Below are 23,887 nucleotides of genomic sequence, written 5' to 3' on the forward strand. Positions count from 1 at the left end.
CTATGCTACCAACTGCCCCTGGTATAAAGCGCAGGTACGAGGTGGGTACGGCCCTTTTTCCACCTGTGACCTTTGGGTCTACCAACAGCAGCTCTAACCACTAGGCCACCAGCCACCCCAATTAACTCCTGCCTGGAATTTAAGGGACCTTTTATTGGAACATCATCTGATTGTCAGATTATATGCAGAAGTTTGGACAAATGAAAAACCCAAGATCATTATCACTATTTCATAACCCAAGCGACGCTTCTGTAGAAAGATGCTTTTGTCCCCACACGTTATACAGCAGTACCTCGGCCACGGGTTCTACCGCAGAGGCGGGACTAGAACCAGCCCAAAAAAGACCTTTAACCGCCACTTGCCATTAAGGATTGCAATAAAACAGACACATCAACTACTATATTAGCAGTTCCGCTCATTATCATTACTGTACACTAATTGCTAATAGTCAGTCGCTGTCATAACAGTAATAATAACCACCCATCATCACTACAAAGGAGTCTTTAAATGCCAGGTTACGAACCCGATTCCTTTTCCTCCCCTGCAAGCTGCAAAATGAGAAGCGTGCAAAGCAGCACAAACGGTAAAACACAGTTAAGATGGTTTTTACAGAAATTCTGCAATTTTTTGGCCCAAAAAGGCTGGAAAATAACCCAGCAGCAACATACAGAACAGCCAAACCAGATCCTTAAAAAAGGATTTGGCTGTTCTTGGTCATACTTGTAACAGAAAGGTGTTATTCTATCATTGCTTATTACATTTTAATAATTATGTCCGTGGAAAAATAAATGCAATATTTTGACATTTTCAACTGTTCTTTACATTTATACCAATGCAGACAATACTCTTCTGTCACATAGAAGTTTTCAGCAAATTTTCCATTTTGATCAAGTTCTAACAAATGTTACTGTTTCTGTACAGCTATTTATTGAGTGTATCACTCTGAACAAATCAACATTTTGCAGCAGCCATGTGTCAAGATCTGGTGTGTACGTGATTCTTCAACATTTTGTAATCCTTTCGAAACTGGAAAACACATAATGACCAACGTGAAATGTGCCAAACCAACTGCCTATGTACCAAGAAACGTACTATATATTAAAACATTTATATTCTCTAGCAAACTAGACAAGGGAAAGGAAGTTTTCTGAAACTTTTAATTAAAAAAATAAAACATAATGGATTTAATGGATAAAGGATCATTCTGACACAAGAAGTGAACCTGCAGAAAAAGGATGGTTTCTGTGCCCTTTGATGTATGACATATATTATCCAGAGTAAAATGCACTCTATTCACCCTTGTTTCAGTAAAGTCGTGACTGTCTTGGAAACAGACAAAAAGGCACATGATCATCATCACATAAGTCATGTTTCCAGAGACTGTGGTCAGAAGTAGCTCTGCAAAGACTCTCCCAGGATGACCTCCATCTCGTGGATGACCTTCTGCACCTGGTGCTCCACCTCCTCACACTCATCTGTAACACAAACGCAGCGGTCAGTGCAGGAGACCACCTGCAGGGAATTACAAAGACCCCAGGCAGACACCTTGTCTCCACAGTCAATCAAGATCGCATTTAGCCCTGTGTGACTTATTATTATTACTACTACAAGCAATTGCTTTCAAATTTAAATAGCAAAAAAATTTTTTAAAGCATTAAAGGGGGTTTTTTTTAAAAAAAAAAAAAAAAAAAAAAAAAAAGCGGAGTTACGTCGAACCGGAGCCTAACCAGGCAGCACAGGGCGCAGGGCTAGAGGGGGAGGGGTCACACCCAGGATGGGACGCCAGTGCGCTGCAAGGCACCACAAGCAGGACTCGAACCCCACACCCACCAGAGAGCAGGCACAGGGCAAAACTGCCACATCACCACCCCCCCATAATTAGTATTATAATAATAATAAAAATAATCTGAGGCCTCTCTCCAAGATGATTTACAGGAATTATTAACTTGTAAAGTTTTAAATGCTTAACAGGCTCCAGATGTTAGCATATTCTTCTTGGTCATGGCTTTGTCTACAAGGCATATACAGCTATGACCGCAAGTGGAGCAGAACCTGCAATAACAGACACACACACAGGAGGCAATAAGGGCTTAAATATGACTTACCTTCCATGAGCTCTGCCAGGAAGGGAATAGTTTCAGGCAGCAGGACCATGTAGTTCTCCTTCAGCTTGCCCGCGAGCTCCACAAGCATGAGAAGAGAGGAGAAGCGCACCTGGGGGGAAAAGGCACATGGCTCCATCAGCACATGACCCTGAGTGTCCGTCACAAATGACTGACACGCAAGCAAAGATGATTTTAAACTATGCTGCAGAAGACAGCTGTGCAGTGAGAGCCCCACTGGTCCTTTATAGCCCAAGATCATGAATGTAGGCGGAAACCTCTGCCACTCATGGTCAGGGACACAGCTCAGCACTGTGGGGGCAGCCATTGTACAGTGATTTTCATACAGATGAGCTGAAAGCACTACGTGTAGTTGTCTGGCAGGGGCACCTTGGTCTCATTTCTCTGCTGATCATGCGGAACAATGCGGTTTTGTAAATTAGATTACCTTCAAGCCGTACTGAAGCAAACTTAAAAACCTTCAGATGACATCTTGAAAGTAATTTAAACTGAGACTGAGATGTTCGCAAACTATCCACGAAACCTGCAGATTAAAGCGTAACGACAGAGACAGATGCGATACTGTCTATTATGGGAGGAACATACTATGGCTCAAGGTCTGACCCCAAAAAAAATAAGCAGCGTGGGACCGGATTAATTAAATTAGCTTCCACAGCGTTTATAGCACATGTCTGGTGTTCCTGAGCTCCGCTGATCAATAACAGGAAGAAAAATGTGGCTCATGTGTATGGGTTGAATCAATCAACAACTGGGAAATCTTTAATTACTTTAAAGATTTCATCTGAAGGTTTTTAAGTTTCACTTTCAATTCGGCTTGAGGTTAATCCAATTTAAAGAAAAACCTTACAGTATTAACCTACTTATAACTCTTTGCTCATTTACACAGCTGGGCAGTTTTACCGGGGCCAGTATTTTGCTCAAGGGTATTACAGCTGGAGGCGGAACTCAAACCTATGATCTTTGGGTCCAAAGGCAGCAGCTCTAACCATTGTGCTACCAGCTGTTCCATTACATGCTACAGTATACTGAACCAGACCACCTGGAGTGAAAGAAATTAAATGCTCAAGAAATCGGTCACAGCCCATGTAACAGCATACCTGCACGGCCACAGCGCCACTTTCTAACAAAAAGGACTTTTAAAGCTGCGATATCTGGATTGTCCTCCTGACTCTGCAGTTACTCTCCATGATCGCCACCACGGGTTTATTAATAGACACACTTGTTTCAAAGTGAAACTATCCCTCAAAGTAAGAGTCAAGTCAGATTCCCAAAACGTAGCTCCAACAGGACACGTTCCATTCGGGTTCATCGGTCACCTGTGGACGTACCGCTACTCTCAAGAGCGGGAGAAAGAGAACTGTGTCATAAATATTCCCGCTGACTGCGACCCACCTTGGGTGAACTGTGTCGGGTCTTCAGCAGGACCTGGTAGTTGAGAGGTTTCCACTGCGAGTCATCTCTCACAGCTATGGAGAACTGGGCGATGCAGGGCACCAGGTGCTCAGTGACCCGAGCGTGATAGACCTCCACTCCTCCCAAGGTGTTCTCCAGCTGCACGGGACAGAGCAACTGGATCAATCTCATGGGCCTACCATATATGATGCCTGTGATCATTTCAGTCACTTAGTCTTAAAAACTATTTTGAAAAAGCTCTGCCGAGAAAACGCGAACGTACCTGGTCAACAAGGGGAGCCATGAGTGTGTCCGCCCGCTCCTTGCTGACAAAGTGCTTGGTGTCGTACAGGAAGATTTTGTGCAGGCAGTCGAGAACGTACTGCAGGAGGAGGCACGTCTTCTCCACGTTGTCGTCCGAGTCGAAGAAGGCCTCGTCTGCAAAGAGGGAACACGCACGTGACCTCTGAACGAGCGCGGCGCTCAGACGGAGGCCAAGACCGGCTGACTCCAACCACCAGCCGTGGCCTGCTCCTGAACGGTAGAGCTCCTTACGGCACAAATGGTCCGAAGCATAAATTCTTGAAGTTACAAACATTATCCACTTTATTAATTTACCTTTAATTGAATTTGTCACTTTGCGGCAGAGGGAAAGCAAGCTACCTAGTCGAAAGGTGGGAGTAGAGAGCAACCCAACAGGAAAGGCACGTGGGACAACCTTAATTCAACTCACTGCCAGGGTGTTTACAGCTTCTGTCTGGTCAATAACAGGATGTAACAAATGCAGCATGTCAGTGGTCGGCACAGAATATGGATTTGTGGAGGGAATGTCTTTTGTTTTGCTCATTTTAAAGGTTGTAAACTGAACATTTATCATCGCTACACCTGAGATATTGCAGAACTTAACCTGCAAATAAATAAAGGGAACGCTGTATTCTTAAATGTGTACCGATTGTAACTTAGTGGTAAAAGTGGCTGGAGTTCAGGGGGGTATCAAGTTTTTACCCATTTTTTTTCCCCTGAAAAATAAATACGGTTTAACTGATGTTCACTGAAAACTCAGAAAAAACCCAAAAGAGGTACAGCGCAGCCAGAGGAGGTGCGTACCTGTCTTTGTGACGTTGGTCTGGTTAAGGAGATCTGCGAAGGGCTTGACCAGGTGCCCGGCGAAAAGAACAAAGAGCCCCTTCAACTTGTCGGCGATGCTGTCGGCGAGGCGGCAGAAGGTCAGCAGCCGGTCTTTGGGAGCTCCTTCTGTCTTGGACCAGTCAAACAGCTGGATGGGGTGAAAAAAAACAAGTTTCACAGAGCAATGCAGGAGAGCACATGCAGATTTCTGTGGATGCCAGGAAGTACAAAGAAGACAAGAACAAAACAGGAGCGCACCTTGAAGAACAGGGGTCTGAAGGAGGCCTCCGACATCTTCAAGATCATGGCCAGCAGGCAGTGGATGATGCAGCCCTCCGCCTCGTTCGCCTTCTCCAGGTTACCCTGTTAAAGCAGAACGATGAAAACATTCCAACAAGTGTTAGGGGATCACAGTGAAAGCACACTGATTTGGGGGTTAGACAATCACCTTGATAATCTGACTGATACAAAAAAAAAAAAAAAAAGTCGGTTTACACCTTCCCAGTTTCAGAATCGGCAAAAATGCAAGTACATCACCTTTAACTCTATGGTAAATATAAACTGCTGAACACTTAATGTCAGTATTATGGAGCACAAGGTGGCGGTGGAGCCATTGCCTTCTACTCACAGGGCCTGAGTTCAAGAACCACATCCTACTGTAGTACCCTTGAGTGAAGTATGTTGAATAGATGCAGTATAAACTACGCAGTTGTACAAAGTTTTAATGAGGTTAAAAAAAGCATGAAGAACAAAGTTCTCCTTAATCTAGTGTGACACAATACAGGAAAACCCAATGCAGTACTTCCCATTTGCTCATTTACATTTATTCGTTTAACTGATGCTTTTCTCCAAAGCGACTTACAGTGTTGAGGTTATAATTATTTACCCCTTTATACAGTTGGGTAATTTTTACTGGAGCAATTTAGGGTAAGTAGGTTCCTTGCTCAAGGGTACTACAGCCAGAGGTGAGGCTCGAACCTGCAACTTTTGGGTCCAAAGGCAGTAGCTCTAACCACTACGCTACCAGCTGTCATTTCTTACTCAAAGTATTTTCCAAAGTGCTGTTCATAGACTAAAATATAAACTGAGCTGAAAAACATCAGCATCACGACTGCGAGGCTGTCTGATTGATCAGGATCGAACCCTAACCACTCAAAGTGACCCCGGCGAGTCTTGGCTGCAATAAAGGAGAGACTGTAACACAAGACCCAAAGTGGCACACAATGGAATCCTGTCCATTGTGAAGACCCCCCCTCCCTGTCGACCGGCCCTCCTGCGTGGCACCGGCAGGGACAGGGCTCAGATTGTTCCTCCATTGTTAACGATTGTTCCCCCAACGTTGCGAGCCGCTCTGGGCAGGTCTCTAGTGCACCAACACCACAGCATTTCAAAAATCTGCAGCATTTACAGCGCGTTGCCACAGATGGATAAACAAAGAGGTGTTTCTTTTCTGTTTCTATTAAGGTTAAAAAGTAAAGTCATTTCACTATACTACCCACTGGGGGGTGGGTGGGTTTGGGACAAGCGGTTGTTGACTTTGCATTCCATTACATACCCATAACAAAAAAAAAAAGCCACAAATTCTTAATTCCTTTTTAGCTGGATGGACTACTTGTGTTTCCTTTCCATTTCTTTGTTCTCTTATTTCTTTATATTTAGGTGTTTATTCTTACATACTTGTCTAAGTGCACTTATTTACAACAATGTGATTCCAACGTCTCGCACTACATTGTCACCATTTCTGCATCCTCGTGCAATTTCTTTAAAGATTAATAAAGTTTTTTTGTCTCTCTATGTATTTGCCTATCTGTCCATCCTCCTGTCAATTCGCCTACAGTATCTGTCTATCTGTCCATCCGACTGTCCACCTGTCGGCCTAGCTGACCATCTGACTATCTGCCTGTCTAATTTCCTAGGTTTTTAGTTTGTGGGCAGATTCAGTCAAGTTTTCTTTTCTGTTTTCCACCCTCTCTCTCAGTCAAAAGTGTGGCTTTCACAATGTGTTTCCCGCTCTGGCGGAAGTACTACCACTGTACACGGGGGGGGGTGGGGGGTGTGGCGTACCTGACTGTGCTGGGACCTGAAGTCCAGGGCAGTGAGGAAGAAGGAGGTGAGCTCTGACTGGTGTCCGGTCAGCTCGTCCCGCTCCATGTGAACAATGTGGTCCTTCAGAATGTCCATCAAGGGCCCCAGACGATTCTGTCCCAGAAGAAAGAACCGCACGTGACTTCGACCGCACTGGTGAAACCCCTTCTACGCCAATTTCGCCACATTATCTTCAACAATGACTTCCAGATCAAACCAAGGACTGTGGTGGAAATGTGACATTAGCACTAACAGGCTGACACGTGAATCATAATTCGCCAGCAGTAGCTAAAAAAATACAATAAGCAGCAGCAATAACCGCAAGAACACTTCTTACTCATTGGTGATGCGGTTGGTTGAAAACATGGTGAAGGATCATTGTGAATTTAATGATTTGGATTGAGCTGGGTAATTTTACTGCAGCAATTTTTAGGGTAATCAAGGGTACTACAGCTGTTGGGGGGATTCAGACCTGCAGGCTTTGGGTCCAAAGGCAGTAGCTGTAACCACTATGCTACCAGCTGCCCCTGGTACAGAGTGCAGGTGCTTTTTCACTTTAGAACTGTACCGTACTGAGGGTATCATCGCTTTATAGTGTTTATAGTGACTCACTGAATTGTTGGATAATTTATTATTACTATCAACTACTACTTACCTGAAACCTTAATGGCAAGTGACTTATAATGTGAGGCTTGAACACCAAACCACCTGCAATGACTGATTCAGACAGTGGGTAATTTTTACTGTACCAATTCAGAGTAAGTACCTTGATCAACGGTACAACAACGGGAACTGCTGGGATTCAAAGGTGGGTCTTTTGACTGCTAGACAGTTTCCCAGACCTGCTGAAACGGGCCAAATGGCCTTGACTTAACACCCCATTACCTTACATTCACCCTCCCTCAATCACTGGCCACTACTCATCGGAAAGGGAAACGAGCGCACTCTTCCGAAAGGTCCCCGGACACACGGCGCGGGGTCCAGGGGGCACTGAGATCAGCCTACCTGCTGGGATTGCGCCACCTGGCTGTAGCACATAGTGACAGCAGGCAGCAGGACACGAGATGGCACCTTGGTGGCAAGGGTGGCCCTGAGGGAGGCCAGTCGAACCGGCAGCTGTGGGCACTTGGTGCACTGCTCCACAACACGGGTGAGGCGAGACACCTGGAGGCCAAAGAAAAAGAAGAGTGAGCATCTCACACTGGTCACGACAATCGCATGGTTGTCTAAACAAGCACTTAAGACAAACAGACAGGTAAAAACTTTACAGATGCTGAAGGGTCCTGTAGAATATAATAATTATATTACAAATTATATTATTGATAACACAATGTGACAAGATTTTTCTAAGTTCTTATGTCAATTATTGGGTTGATTATGATTAGTTCAAAGTTTATTGATTATAAAAACACCAGTAGTTCTTCTAGTGTCAGTTTTAGCCGCAGAATCTTGCCGAAACTATTTTTTTTGACATTTTTCAAGAATTTATGAGAATTTTCAAACACATATAGGGAGAGAAATTTGAAACACCATTTATTAAAAAAAACATAAGCACAGATATTCTGCATGTGTCAGAACATTCTAGAAATGCAATGAAATGCAGCAACCTTTGAAAGATTCTTTAAGGACGCAGAATATTCTAGAAAGTATCAAAACATTTCAGAAAGAATCAGATCCTAAAAGGCACTGGAATATTTGGTGCTTGGAACCTGGTGCCAAAATTTTCCAGAATTTGCTCATTTCAAGAATGTGGAATATTTTTCTAAAAACTGATAAAAATAGTAGGAATTAATGCCCAAAGCACATTTAAATTAACAAAACTGAATGGAAAATGCAATCAACATAATAAAATTTGCTACGTTGTGTCAACTACGTAGTGGTTAGAGCTACTGCCTTTCGAACCAAAGTTCACAGGTTCGATCCCCCCTCCAGCTGTAGTACCTTACCCTAAAATTGCTCCAGTAAAATTATCTAGCTGTATAAACGGGTAAATAAGTGTAACATTAAGTCACTTTGGAGAAAAGCATCAGCCAAATGAACGAATGTCAAGTAATTAATGTCTTAATTATACTAAATAAGGTGAGAAAGAGCACAATATTAAGATGCACCTGGAGCAGGATGTCCTTCAGGTATGGGCTGATGAAATGGGGCAGCGTCTCCGACACACGCTGCAGGGCCGTGACGGCGCTCAGCAGATACACCTTGTTGGAGAAGAGCTCCTTGCGCTCCTTAAGAGTCTGCAGAACTGCTGGCATCAGTCTGGGGAAGTGGGCAGAGGAGGCTGTTAGTATCGACAATGACCGTGGCGGGGGGTCCTGTCACAACCGTGGGCTGCATTCTGCAACACACTTAGATGGCCATTAATCACTGCATTACTGGGGTGGAACAGACCAAGAATACACAGTTCAGACTAAAGGGGGGGTAGGGGGAGTCTGGTCACTCCATCGACCGATGGAAATCTATCATTACATTTATTTACTTAGTTGACTCTTCGCTCCAAAGTGACTTACAACGTTAATCTACCTACCTACACTTATTTACCGAAAGCTGGGTAACTTTACTGGAGCAATTTAGGGTAAGTACCTTGCTCAAGGGTACTACAGCCGGAGGTGAGATTTGAACCTGTGATCTTTGGGTCCAAACCACTACGCTGCAAGCTGTCCCCAAAGTAATAGAGAAACAGATTTTTCTCTATCAGAAACAGACAGACATACACATGATTTTTTTTTTGACATTATAGTAAACTATTAACAAAACACAGCACAACATGACCACAAACAATAAAATTCATATTTGTATACTAACTGAATAATGAAATTAATGTATTCGGAAATTTGTGTTCTAAAATTTTTCCAGTTTTTAGAAAATTCTGGAAAACACAAAATATAATTAAAAAGATATTTAAAAACATATTGTAAAAAACGCTGTTCACGTTGGATGAACTCCATATCCATTAACATTAAGAACTTTAACAGTTAACAGATTTAAAAAAGCAAATAACAGTCTTTGATTTATGTGTCTTGGAGAAAATAAGGTCTAGGTGGCGCTCTACCTTGGCAGTTGTGGGACGGCCAGGGCCTTCAGCGCGCTAGTGACCTCGGCGATGCAGAGCAGGGCGCTGCCCATCACGTTCCTGTCCTCATGGGGGGAGGTCACCAGCTCCATGGCACCGTGCAGCACGGGAACGAATGCCTCTTGGTGGCTGGCGCCGAAACTGCGGCACAGCAGCTTGAGGCTGTAGAGGGCAGTTTGCCTGTTGATGGCCTGCTCTTCCTCCTCTTCGTCGTCCTCATGCTGGCCCCGGCTCACGATGCTCAGCAGGTCCTTGGTCAGATTTAGCAGCACGCAGACCTAAGGCATCGATGGTGTTGAGTGCTGGAAAAAGTGCAGGATCTACCATTTCACTCATGCGAAGAAGCCACACAACCCACCTGGTCATTATTCCAAACAGTCTTCTGCTGCAGCTTGTTGTTGAGAAGCTCCATGGCCTTGCGTCGTACCGATGGCAGCTTGTTGGCCATGAGGCCTCTCATCACAGTGATGAAAGTATCAGTAGGAAGCAGGGCGATCACCTGGAAACAGAAACACACAAAGATGTGAACAATGAGGACTGATTAGGAGGACAAAGTAAAAACCAAAGTAACCTCCTACTGTGCACACAGTGACAAGTGAAGGAAAAAAAAAAAAAAGACTGATTAGATCAATACCTTGGAAACGTCAGAGAAGCATGCAGGATGTGGACTTACCTTGTCCAAAACATCGTAGGACTTGTTGAGCATCGCCCTCCAGAACTTTGCGGTGGGCTTGTTTGCGTTGGCCTCCACGCAACGGGCCACACTGTTGATGTAGCACAGGATCTCCTCGAGGAGGCTGGAAAGACATGTCAAAGCCGAGATCACGTCACGTGTCCATAAAGCATCCTAAGTACACGCCGTTAGTGTCGATGCCCAGTCAGAGGCAGAGATTTATTTCTCTTGATTCATGATCTCATCCTTGCAAACAAAAAGTACTCAAAAACAGTCGCCAATCTCAAACCAAGGGGCAGCTGGAAGAATAGCGGCTAAAGATGTAGACTTGTAACCAAGGGTAGGAAAGAAAACCAACTGCTTGAAGAGGTTAAATTAAGCACACTAACTCCTACGCACAGGCTGTAAACACTGTGGAAGGGACTGGTGTTAATTTGGCCCTACACTTGTGCCCTGTTGAGGTGCGTTTTACCGCCACCTATTGGCTGTGCACATAAACACAAGTTGCGCTCCTTTTGCAACAGAAACTGGAGAATGTAGAACAGAGAAAAAATGCAGTGTTTGTGTGTATGAACATTTGTGAATCGACTTTGTAACACCAAGAGACCATGTAAGCAACATAAATGAATGAACGGTAAAACTGTGACCTTCAGTCGATTAGACGCCTCTTCAGCAACTGTGCTCGCATAACTGACCTTTGCTGGAGACTCTGCAGGTGATTTTGTGACTCTAAGTCACAGTCGGCCACCTGAAACACAAAGAGGCAATGAGGTCGAACCCTTTCCCATGTGGAGAAACCACACGGACCGGCCAGGTGGCCTACCTTCCCCACAAAGCCATCGGAGGCCAACAGCTGGGACAAGAACGACAAGGACAGGAATTTGTAGTGGCGCAGCTCCTTGCCGCTGTGCATCTCCACGTTGAACAGCAGAGTATCGGTGCCCTCTTTCTCTGTCCCTCGGTGGCGCGTCTTGGCCTTGTCTGCATCTGTGGGGAGGGCAACATCGTTTACGCCAGCATCCGTTGAGTCTGGGTACTTCACCCAAGTGGATCCAATTAGAATAAAGGTGAAGGGGAGTTATTCCACCAGATGGTCCCATTTCTTGCTCTCACCATCCTCCTTGTCTTCCGGAAGCCTGCTTAGATACTTCAGGATCTTGAAAAGTGACAGCAGCTGCTCGGGGACTTCGAACTCACAGCACACAGAAATCCAGAACTCCACATCCCTCTGTAGTGCTGTCTCCTGAGACCAAAAATGAGAAGCACACGCATCGTGCTGGTTAAGTGCCCAATGTGTTCCAGTGAAACATTGACCAAATCCAATTAGGATTTAAAAGCCACAATGGAGGTAAGTTCACTTCAGTCACACACACACACACACACACACACACACACACACACCTTATCCACACCCGCATCGGCCGACGTGGCTTGCATGGCGTGCTGCTTGAAGAGCAGCAGCAGCAGCACCCAGAGGAAGTGGCCGGCTCCCAGGGTGGTCATGAGCCCTGCCAGGACGGGTCTTCGACGGTGCTCGGGAACATGGGGCAGCGCGTCCACGAACACGTGCACCACACGGATCACCACGGTCTCCATGCTCTCGGTGCGGCCCGGCAACTGCGAGGGCCCGCCCTCATAAGCCTGTAAAGAGAGCATGGAAAAGGACAGGGTTCATTTAGCTGGGGACATTTGTTCATTTAAATGGGGGAGACAGCTGGGGAATGTCCTGGCTGAGTAAGATTCATCTCGCAAACACTCATAAGGTGACACACCTTTATAAGGGCAGGAATGACCATCTGCACCGTTTTGCTGATGACCTGGAAGCTGTAGGCGTCATCCAGACGCATGACGTTGGCACCCATGAAGGTGAAGATGGGCATGATGTTGTGAAGAACTTTCTCCTGCGGTAAAGACCAAAGACATCCTTCAGCAAAGCTACTGATTACAACTGAGAGTCTTTCATGATAAAAAAAGAAAAAAAGAAGAAAAAAAAAAGAAGTCTCCTTGTTGGCTTGGTTAACCAAGCCTGAACACACCATCATCCACACCGGTACTATCAAAGGTTTTCGATGCTGATCAGTAAGAAAGACGGAACAAAACTCACAGGGAATATTCTGGCCATGGTCCCCAGGAGCAGCAAAGCGTGGTGGTGGGTCTGTGGCATGCCGGAGCCCCTCAAACACTGGACAACCAGTTCCACATTGAACTTCTCCTCTTCAAGGACATCTAGCATGGCAAAGAAGATGGAGTCAAGAACAGCTTATTTAGAAGACTGGACAAAAGCCCACAGATGCCCAATATCTTGAACAAATCACCCAGAGGAAAGCTATGCAAAGATAGGGAGAACATGTAAACTCCACACCCACTGAGTCAGATTCAATCCCACGGCCTAGGTGGGCAGCGACCCACCCCCTCCCCGCTCTGCCACGTTGGGTAAAGCCCACAGCACGTCCCTTGGATTACCTTTGCTGATAAGTGCTCCATCAGGGGAGAGCTTGTAGCAGACATTGAGGAGGCAGCTGAGGATGAGCTGCTTGGTGTACTCCAGATTAGTCACATCATCCTGGACTGGCTCAAGAGACCTGCGGACCAGAGACGGCGATCAAGGACCTCTTGGGTAAAATGAGTAAATGTTATCAAGTTTATTAGAATGGCACCTTACCTGGAGAGAAGGCTGAAGAGGGTGGGCACCAACTTCTGGGGTCTCTTCAGCTTCTTCTTGTGCTGAAGGAGCTCCAGGATGAGAGTCACTCTCTGCCAGGGTACTGCAGATATCCCATCTGGTGGTCCCGAAGCAGAGTCCTGGGCTTTCCTAGTTTATTTCAGAATCTTCAGCTCATTGTTATCAAAGCCTCCCAGTATGTAATGTGTGCGCTAATTGAACCTTGACTCAAGATGCTTAAAACCTAGACTGTGGCTGAATAAAAGCCTCTATGATTGCCCAAAAATGGGGCCTAAGACATGGCTAGAGGGCACCAAACCACTCACCTGTGCAGCATCTTACTCCTACGGGTTTGATGCACACTCCCAGAGACCTTGGGCCGATCCACAGGACCGAACTCAGCAGCCACCAGCTCCCCGTCGACAGTGATCTGCATGGGAAAGAATGCAGCAGCACCCCCATCAGGACACACACACACACACACACTTTCAGAACCGCTTGTCCCTTACGGGGTTTGATGTTTGTTTTTGGTTGTAGGGGGTGCGGTGGCGCAGTGGGTTGGACCGCAGTCCTGCTCTCCGGTGGGTCTGGGGTTCAAGTCCCGCTTGGGGTGCCTTGTGGCGGACTGGCGTCCCGTCCTGGGTGTGTCCCCTTCCCCCTCCGGCCTTACGCCCTGTGTTGCCGGGTAGGCTCCGGTTCCCCGTGACCCCCATCAGGACAGTCCAGTGCCAAATTTCACTCTATTCGTGGTAAGATGACTCAGGGAGGCGGGGCTTACCGATTTGAAGACCCCATTGATGGTCTGTGCACACACTGGGTTTTTGCAGTCCACCAGCAAATCGAACATCACTGCCAGGAGCCTCTGCTGGACCTTCTCGTCCCCAAGAGCAGCGAAGAAGGGCTTCGTGATCTGTGCATGCAGACGAAAGATGATCGCTTGAGATGAACGGGAAGGTAACACGTTGAGATTTCAAAGGCATCAACTGTGTGCTTAGGCTTGATTTTGCTGAAATCAGTGTACCTGCTCCAGTGCAACGAGCTGGAAACTGGGCATTCCAGGGAAGGGCTCCAGCAACGTGCCCGTGGCACGAATGAAGCACTCCAAGCTGCCCTTGTGGCGGGCCAGCAGAGGGGCCGACTGTTCGTTGTACTTGGTCAGCAGGAACTGCAGCAGCAGGGCTTCGTCTTTGAGGAACGTCGGGCCATCTGGCCCACTCTGGTCCAGCAGTCGCTCCATGGCAGGTAGAAGGACCTCCAGCACAGCCTGTGAATGACATGGGACAGGAAAGATAAGGTACTTCCAGGAGGGACTGAATCCTCACATGGAAAAGCAGTGCAGCTCCAGAGTTTAGGTCCAATGCAAACAAACCTCTCCGTTGACCTCCCGGAGGAGCTGTAGCAGAGCCCTGGCAGTGTAGGAAGGGCAGTCAGGTGACTGGACACAGCCCAGCAGTTGATCCACCGATGCTATCATCTTCTTGTCCTGGGCCTTACCCTTTCCTGCAATGGCCTCCTCATACATCTTCCCCAAGGCCTGTGTAGGACAAACATGGTGTACAGTAGCAGTTAGAAGTGTGCGTTCACCTGAACAACACCTGTATGGAACAAACAAAGAGGAGGATGAACCAATGTTCATAAAAGGCATGGCGGCGCAGCAGGTAGCGCTGGTGCCTCACAGTCTCGCAGCACCTAGGTTGTGTGATTGGAGGAATACTTGATCCCTGGTCAATCTGGATGGAGTCTGTGTTTTCTCCCTGTGTTTGTATGGGTTTCCTACGGGTGCTCTCGTTCCTCCACAGTCCGAGGGCATGTTTCAGGCAAAATGGTGACTAAATTACCCTTAATGTTTGTGTTTAAGTGTGTGCAAGTTGGTTTGAAGAACAGCAAAGAGGAAGAAGAAGCATGGAAACCCAAATGAAGATGAGGGCGGACCTACCTGGCTCACGTGGGAAGGATCTGTGATGAGCTCCTCGGTCTCCTGCAGCAGCTTCTTGGTGACAAGGTGGAATGGGGAGGCGTCCGCACCACCCAGCTCCTGGAGGGCTGCCACCGCCGCCCTCCGCACCTCCCGCACGGGGGAGCCCAGGCACATCAGCAGGGAGGGCACCACTGCGGAAAAGCATTCCAAAAGTCAAACACAAGCAAGGACATTAGTTTCTTTCATTTGATGCAATCAGGCAATGAGCCCACATGACCTCCAGCTCTTCTACAGCAGTTCCCAGACATGTGGGACACCAGTGTGCTGCTTTGTGTTCACTCTTCTGTCCAGTTTGTCCCACACAGGTGTTGCTCAGGAGAACTCACGCTATTCACCGGTACTGTATGCTACTCAAAGTGACCATGACCCAGCATGCACAGGCATCCTCCATGACCGGCAGCGAAACGCGGTGTCCTAATCAGTGGTTCTGCTTGCTGAACTTACTGTTATGTTAGATTTTGTGTCCGAAATACAAAAGCGTCATCACCTGGAGAGGTGGCGGATGTCAGCAGCTTGAGGTTCTTCCCGTTCTGGCTGGAGAGCAGAGCCCGACCAACGTAGAGTGCCTGGGTCTGCAGCACGGCGCCCACCCTGTGGTCCAGCTGGTCACTCTGGCTCCAGCCATACCCCCACAACAGGGATAGGAAACCGAAGAGCTCCGGCAGCTCGCTCAGGTGGACCTGCGAACGGGAAGTTCGATCCGGAGTGAGCGCAGAGCTCGGACACAAACCAATTTGTCCGCAGGCGTCGACACTTCAACAACAAACCAAAGGATTGAACCTGGAACAGGAGCCGCATGAGAGCCCGGAATCCGGGGGCAAGGGGTCCCTGGCTGGCCCCAGCGATGGTCATCTCGAAGAGTCGGATGAGAAGGCGGAGGTAGCAGCATGTAGTGTTGTCCAGCTTCTCTGGGTTCCACCAGGTCTCCTCTGTCAGACACACACACACACACAGTCAGCACTGGAATAACAAGGGCCCACTGGCCCCCGAATGCCCTGAATGGGAGCAACGCGGTACCTTTGAGGGTGGAGGTGGCGCAGCTCAAGTTGCGGATGTAGGCTCTGAGAAGCAGCAGCAGTAGAAACCCCTTCTCCTGCTCCCCCCCGTCCCCAGTGTACAGCCGGCTCAGATACCCCTCCAAGCATTGCGAGGGGGGGAACGGCGTGTCACGCAGCTCCTCGAGCGGCTGCAGAACCTTCTCCTGAAGCACAGATGGGGGAATTTTATTATTAATTACGGAAACTGAGCACAAGTCAGTGAAACGGAACACCTTCTCTTAAGAGACATTTGGTCTTTTTAAAAAATGACCACCAGCCACTTAAAAGCGTAAAAGATAACAGTAACATTATGGCACAGTGGTGCGGCGGGCAGCACTTCTACCTCCCAGCACCTAGGCTGTACAACTCGACGTAGGTTCGATCCCGACTCAGTCTGCGTAGTTTACACACTCTGCCCGTGTTTGTGAGTTTCTCCCCATAGCCCAAGATGTATTTCACATGAATTGATGATTCTACATTGCCCATATTGTGTGTGTGTGTGTGTGCTTGTTACTTATATAGCTCTGCTGTACAGAAAGTACAAAAAAATACCACTACAGAGTTCAAGTGGACCTTATTTAGTGTTTGTCATAGGTGTCAGCTAAACACTTGTTCATAATCATTTTGAGTTGTTTTGGAGGAAAGAATCTGCTGCACGATTAAATGTAAATGTAATAAACAGGAAGGAATTTCATTGTTAAAATGCACAAAGGTGTCAGAATGAATGTGTATTATGTACACTGCTGAAAGGACAAGCATGCAGTGAGAGGTGGAGACTGTAATTTATTATCATACAGAAGACAGGCCCCGTTTGCCTATGGCGGGTCGTCTCACCGGGCCAGGGTTCCATGCAGCAACCTCCCGCAGTTGGGGTTCGAGCAGGTCGAGTGCCCTCTCGGCTATGTGGAAGTGCTGAGCTTCATGCAAGTCACCCAAGCCGTGCACCAGGGTGTAGGTCAGCACAAGGAATCCTGTCCTCTCTCGCGGGCTGCTCCTCTGGGCCGTGACAGCATCAACTAAGGCGTCGAGCTTAGAGATGCAAACACAGACGCGATGAACTTCCATCACTGACATCTTTGTGCTTTAAAGCAGCCTGGACTTACACAGCAACTGAGGTTATAGAACATGGGTTCCGAAGCCTCAAAGTAGTCTGAGTCCAGTTCTGCAATGACGGCACAGCAGGTAGTGTTGGTGCCTCACAGCTCCTGGGATGTGAGTTCTGAAGTGGATTTTAACCTGGCTCATTCTGTGGGAAGTTTGCATACATTTCCTCCAGGTACTCTGGTATCCTCCCACAGTCCTAATGTGTTTCAGCTGAACCGGTGACTTCGAGGGGGGGCGCGGTGGAGCAGAGGGTTTGGCCAGGTCCTGCTCTCTGGGGGGTCTGGGGTTCAAGTCCCTGCTTGGGGTGCCTTGCAATGGACTGTCGTCCCATCCTGGGTGTGCGTGTGTGTCCCAGTCTTGTGCCCTGTGTTGCCAGGTTAGGCTCCGGTTCGCCACGACCCCGCTTGGGACAAGCAGCTTCAGACAATGTGTGTGTGGTGACTTCGAACTGCCTTTAGTGTGTATGGTTATCCAGCTGCGCGAATGGATAGGAAACTGTAAGCAGTGTAGTGTACCTAACATTTTAAAAGGTGTGCTTGACAGCTAAATTAATGATAATAATTTCCAATTACCACGAGCAGCCGACATAGACTAAGTATGGAAAACAAACACCAATACTCAAGGTCACCACAGAACAGAGGTTCTACCTCTCAGACCCAAAAAGCTTAAACATCCAGCTTGCCGAGTGTGTTTAAGGTTACTCACACAGCTGCGCTTGGAGGAGGCCTCCATTCCCAAGAGGTTCTTGGTCATGGTGGAGATGAGCTGCTGGTTGGCTACACCCATCACATCTGATGGGCAGGTTCTTGCCATCACATCCTCCAGGGCTATAATGACACGGAGGAGGTCACTCCAGTAAAACACACACAAACCAGCTCGAGTGTGTCTTGTGCTGCATAAGAAGTCGCCTTTCATCATTCAAAAATATTGGGGTTAAGTGTAAATACCACCCTTCTCTTTTGAGGTTTTGGAAAGGCCATCCGTTCTGGGTCAGCCTACAAAGTTGCAGCAGCAGGTGGTTTAGTAGTTAGATCCACTGCCTTACTATTTAAAGACCCAGGTCTACACCCACTCCACTGCTGTATTACCCTTACTCAGGGTGCTTAGCATGAACTGATACAGTAAAAACTGCCCAGCTGTATAAACGATAAGTCGTTGCTGCTTTGGACAAAAGTGACAGCTAACTGAGGTAAACAAACTTTTTCAGCACCCAAACAAGGCCTAATCATAGCACTCTAAGACACTGCACAAGCCTGTCAGACAATCATCAGTCACCTTGGGACCAGCCCTGTGTGAGTGGATGCTGGGAAATCAGAGAAGACCTGGCGACGCAACTGGCCACCTGGTACTCTGGAAGGTTCTCGTATGGACAGGTGATCACCAAGAAGGGCAGCAGCTCCGTAACCACTCTGTTCCTCAGGGTGGGGATCTCCTCTAAGAGGTGGGTGTTATCCAGGACCCTCATGGCCTCCTTCAGTACAGGGAACCTTCAGGAGAGTGCAGGTGAAACACAAACACTTAGAACCTTCCAGATCTATCTAGAAATCCACCAACCATGGTCAAAAACAGGGGAGAAGTAAACTCACCAATTTCCTGCCTTGGAGACATCTGTGCGCTGAAAAAGTGAGAGCAGAGAGGAAACCATGTCCTCAGCGCTCAAGAATTCTGAATTCACCTGTTAAAAGCAAAAGTATTGAAAATTATTAGTAGAAGAAACGCACATAACACCCACAGGAGCCTACCTCACTCAACACAGCAGCCACAGCATAAGATCCTTTAGCGTCACAGGCATCCCTCCATTCACAAACTCTCTTCGTTCAAAATTTCGGTATAATGGCTCTCCACTTTCAATGCACAATTTTGGAGTTCAGGAATTAAAAATTAGAGTAACAAAATGTAGTAAACACACAGGTAACATCCCATCGCACCCGAATTGGCGTAAACAATTGTAAGCAGCTAAACACTAATTCGCTTCGGAGAAAAGGGTCAGCGAAATTAATAAATCTAAATGTATATTGTGGACTCTAAGTAAAGCGAAAGTGCAGTAATGCACGCAGCTGGCGCTAGCGTACCATCGGCTGTTTTCCGATGGCTTGTTCCTTGTTCGCTTTGGTTCGACATGTTTGTGCAGTGCTAGTGCACAAAGGATCGCCAAGCCTCCTCCCTCCAACTACTGCAACTCACAATAAACTGTTCTCTTCACTCAGTGCATACAGTAGCAGTTCACTGAAGTAAATTTCCTTGTTTATTTAATTTGCAGGCTACGCTTATTTCTCAACACAAATTTTTTAATGAGTACAAGGAAAGCACAATTAGCTTCCAAAATGTACGATTTGCAAACAGACCCATTAATGACCCAGCTGAGTGTCTTATAATCATGAAGCATTTTGTATCATATTCAAATTATGGGTTGATAAATACACAGATGTTTACAATGTTTTAGTGATATTTGGAAAAATGTATAGGTTTTCAGATGGGCTGGGAATGTATTATTACTGTTTTTTCCCATGTAAAATAATGGGAAATAGATTTATGGTACTTGAAACTTTAGTATCTGACTGTTTTCAGGAATGGATTAATTTAGTAAATTGCAGGGTTGATGTATATTTTAAGATTTTTGTTGATTAAATGGAGTTAATTACTGAGCTCCTGACAGGTTAGGTACGCTCATCACCTGCATAGCTTTGAGTGCTGCGAGCACCACCTCTGGGACATCATCCCTCAACCGCTCCAACACAGCCTCCCTCAGGAAGTCCTCATCAAAGCCGGCCTGCAGAGTAAACCAGGAGCAAGTGAGCGACCTGCTCCTTCAATAAATGCATCTTCATCAAATGAGGTCGAACAGCTGTTTATGGCTTTTAAACAACTTTCTCAGCAGGTTTCTGAGCTTTGATGATAATATAGCTTTGGGGTTCTTAGCAGGTGTGACATGGATGAGCGGGGTCCTATGGGACTTAAGGAGGACACACACCTGCCCAGTCCTCAGGATCTCCTTCAGATGTTCCAGCGCCAGGTTCCTCACAGACGGCAAAGGGTGGTTCAGGCCAAGCAGTAACGTGGTATCAGATTCCGGAATAATCTACAGAGAAAAACCAGTAAGCCTCACCGCCAAAGCACCTTGCAAGCAATGGCTGCATAGTTCCCTGACCTTGCAGAAAAGCCTGAGTCCCACCTTGTACTTCCCACTGCTCAGGGACAGTGAGATGAACTGGTGGAAGAGGTTCTGTTCTTCCTTATTAGAGATGTCACTGACGTGGCCCTCTAGGACCACATCCAGGGCTCCAGGGTACCTAGATAGAGGTAGAGGCTGAACAAACACCCTCCAAGCCTACACTGGAAGACTAATTAATGAATGAGGAAGGAGCGAAGTCTTACTTTGACTCGAGGGTTCGTATGAGCGGCTGCAGTCGCTGATTCAGGTTAGAAATCCCATCTGCAGATGTCTGCAGCAGAGCACCATGGGAAAGATACTCCTGGAGAAACAGACTGTGGGACAAAACAGAGTGAATAAGAAACAATGAGACTGCTGAGGGACACAAGCCAGAAAATAAAAATATTTATATTCTCCTATCAAAACAGTAGTTCCTAGTCAGTGTAGAGATGAGGGAAGTAATTACTTTGCGACTGTGTTTTCCAAGCCATTCGTTAAGGCAAGTTCCTGAAGGATGGATGCCAGAATGCCTCCAAAGTTGGTCATCTCCAAGGTCTCTGCAGTATCTGGCTCTACTTGGGAGAACAGAATCACAGTTGACCAGGGCAGGTAAGAATTTACAGTGGACGTCTTGACAAAAATAACGGAATATAAATAAAATGGTTGTGCCGGACATGAGAAACCTACCTTTGTCAGTGACTACGAAGCGAACCAGGTGAGGCAGCAGGCAGCGGAGCAGTGGCCCAATGTCATAAACAGACGCGATGTCCTTGAGTGTGGGCACCAAGGTGGGGATCGCAGACAGGTAGCCAAAGGCTCTGTAGTGGGACATCGGGATTGGTTACAATGGACCATAACAGAAGTCATGTGAAACATTTGGAAGTGGTACAAACACCACAGTGATCCATGAGGTTGCGAGATGTGGCGTCAAAATGTTCTCATGCTCACTTTTCGCTGATGGACTCAGCCTTCTGGTTCTGCAGCAGGACGATGAGAGAGCCCAGGCCCTCTCTGGGCAGCGTGGGGGTCTTAACCACAGACTTGCTGATCTGCAGGGCGAGCGTGTCGACGAGGTGCGACTCCATCACCACCTTCACTGCAAGCTGGCAAACAATCATGTAGGTGGCTGCCTTGTAATCGACAAGTGAAGACTTCAGACCCTGCAAAATAAAGTTTGAATAAAATTATCAGAAAAGTTATTAAAATCCAAAAGCAATGTCACAACAATACCGATTGCAGGGAAGAGAGCCAGTTCCCACCTTCTGAACATAAGGAAGTAGTTTAGCTACCAGTGCATCTGTAACCTTCTCCACAGCATCCAAAGCAGGGATGATGGTGGAGGCGTAGAAAGAGAAAATCACTCTGAGCTGAGGACAGTTTTCACCAGAGTGCGAATAGGCCTGAAAAAACCAGAAGCAGGAAAAACAAATCAAATCAAATCAATGCAGCAGCACAGCTGATCTGGTCACGTTGCGGTGTGCAGCACGTCCTGGTCACACATACCTTAACTGACTTCGTAACTAGACTGCAGATGAAGTCCATGAATCCCAGGTCTTTGTAGCAATGTGTGATCAGAGTTCCTCTGGCCAAGGGAACCCCAGGTTTCTGAACACAACACAGTGACATCAACAACAGCTCTGCCAACAATAACCATATAACTGATGGATCATTACAGATTTCTACGGAGAATGTCAGTATACGTCAGCATCTGTCCATGACAACAGCCTCTAATCAACGTATTGTTCCACAGTCAGGTGAGAAATTGAATTCACAGGTCTCGGAAATGACAAAGCTCAAGCAGTGTTACCTGGAGACACTGCAGCCAGTTCCAGCGGTGTGTGGGGTCCTTGATTTTCAGAAGCTGAATGACTCTCACAAAGACCTTGGTTTCATGATAAGGCAGAGAGCAAGCAATGAGGCTGTCCTGGTTGTACTGGTGGATGTGGAACCTGGCAAACCCACACAGCACCTTAGCACCACAAATACCAACTCTAATAAGAACTCAAATATGACAATGACGGATATGGAATGGAAACTGTAACGAGATCTGAATAAAAGCTTCACTTATATTTAGAAGTGACAGAAATGTTAAAGTTCCACAGGTGAGTTTTGCAGAGCTACACATTTTTACATACAGATGAAGTCCTTCGTTGGGAGATCAAACACAGTCACATATATACCACATACAATGTAGCCAGGCATGTTAAGACTTTACGCTAAACTAAGAAAGAGTGATTAAAAGCCAGTAGCTCTAAAAGGGAACACCCTCTGAGAGCCAATTTGGGTGCGATGGGATGCTACCTGTGGATCAGCCACTCTATACACTTCTGCGCTGGTTTCAGCAGGAAGTATGGTGAGAGACGGGTGAGGAACAATGAGATGCTCGCATCCAGCTTCTGGTTGACCTCCTTGGTCTGGACACTCCGCTCCAGGCCCTTGGAAGCCTGGCTGAAGAGAGTCTCCTGGAACTCCTCAAAGGCGCTCTCAATTCCCAGGAGTTCTTCCAGACCTGTACAGCCTGTGACGTGAAACTGTAGCATGAGATACTTGATCTTGACAACAAGTGAGCATTATGAAGAGAACTCACTTATACAAGTTATAATCTTATAATAAAATACCACAGTGCTGTAATCAAAATCGGCAGTGGAATTGATTTACTGCTCGCTGCTTACATATCTTAAGAAATATGATACATATGCTGTGAATAATCACTTAAACTTGACCCCTTCACACAGAACAGACATCTGCAAATTTTGATCACAAGATAAGCTCCACCTCTGTGGGAAATTACAACACACGATCAGAGACACCCGGGACCGTCAGAAGTGAATGTCTGCAGACAGCATCACTGACCCAGGGCAAAGAAGGTGTCTCTGTCGATACTGGCAGCCTCTTTTGGGTCGAAGAGGAGGGAGGCCACATCCTTCCTGCTGAGCAGACTGGGGTCATTCTGGGGCAGAGCCAGCCGCTTGAGCTGATGGGCCAGAGACGTCATTTCTGATAGCTCTGTGATCTGAAAACGAACGTTGTGGTTAGTCACACTTCAGCAGAACATCTGGGAATTTGCACTGCCAGAAGATCATCAGCCTGAATGAAACTGTGGCTCTAGAGGTACATCCTCGGTCAGTTACATAGTAACCAGTATTCATTCATTCATTCATTCATTCAACAATTTATATTTACACTTAACATTTCCACTTACATTCTAAATTTATTTCATAACAGGGGCGATCATGAACGTGATCATTCCGGCAACAACACAGTTGAATTTATCAATGAATAACCACACACACTGACAAATCTAAAATAAGAGAACAAGTTCATACCTCGAACGCACCTCTATGTTAAACAAAATTGTTACTTAGAAAGTATACCAGACAAAGTGGAACCGTTGCGGTCTATGGAAAGAACACATACTGTAAATCGCGCATCAACACGCTCACCTCACTCCGTACCTCCGGTCCCACATGTGCGGCTTGAC

At 46.7% G+C, this 23,887-nt stretch overlaps 1 protein-coding gene across 2 annotated transcripts; it reads right to left on the reverse strand.

Annotated features, from left to right (window-relative positions):
* Nucleotides 1-1,160: 1,160 nt before the first annotated feature.
* On the reverse strand, nt 1,161-23,846 carry heatr1 (HEAT repeat containing 1). 2 transcript variants are annotated; one of them, XM_018761161.2, is made up of 45 exons: nt 23,733-23,846; nt 23,260-23,419; nt 22,708-22,924; nt 22,214-22,355; nt 21,910-22,011; nt 21,666-21,806; nt 21,355-21,566; nt 21,094-21,224; nt 20,873-20,978; nt 20,631-20,741; nt 20,428-20,545; nt 20,227-20,334; nt 19,930-20,025; nt 18,842-18,930; nt 18,531-18,742; nt 17,961-18,082; nt 16,986-17,180; nt 16,132-16,315; nt 15,895-16,043; nt 15,602-15,794; nt 15,073-15,245; nt 14,506-14,670; nt 14,158-14,400; nt 13,915-14,046; nt 13,463-13,566; nt 13,137-13,286; nt 12,938-13,056; nt 12,579-12,700; nt 12,247-12,375; nt 11,876-12,115; nt 11,588-11,717; nt 11,298-11,461; nt 11,170-11,222; nt 10,475-10,598; nt 10,160-10,300; nt 9,781-10,079; nt 8,837-8,987; nt 7,734-7,892; nt 6,708-6,842; nt 4,902-5,006; nt 4,623-4,791; nt 3,799-3,953; nt 3,516-3,674; nt 2,106-2,214; nt 1,161-1,475 (listed from the first exon to the last, which is right to left on the reverse strand). In XM_018761161.2, the coding sequence occupies exons 2-45, from the start codon at nt 23,399-23,401 to the stop codon at nt 1,387-1,389; spliced, it is 6,489 nt and encodes a 2,162-aa protein (XP_018616677.2). In that variant the 5' UTR covers nt 23,402-23,419; nt 23,733-23,846; the 3' UTR covers nt 1,161-1,386. The 2 variants fall into 2 exon arrangements, with proteins under 2 accessions (XP_018616677.2, XP_018616676.2); XM_018761160.2 differs by having other exon boundaries at nt 1,387-1,475; nt 23,744-23,846.
* Between the last annotated feature and the right edge of the window lie 41 nt (nt 23,847-23,887).

The sequence above is a fragment of the Scleropages formosus genome, chromosome 24 (genome assembly GCF_900964775.1).
Source record: "Scleropages formosus chromosome 24, fSclFor1.1, whole genome shotgun sequence".
Lineage (NCBI taxonomy): Eukaryota > Metazoa > Chordata > Actinopteri > Osteoglossiformes > Osteoglossidae > Scleropages > Scleropages formosus.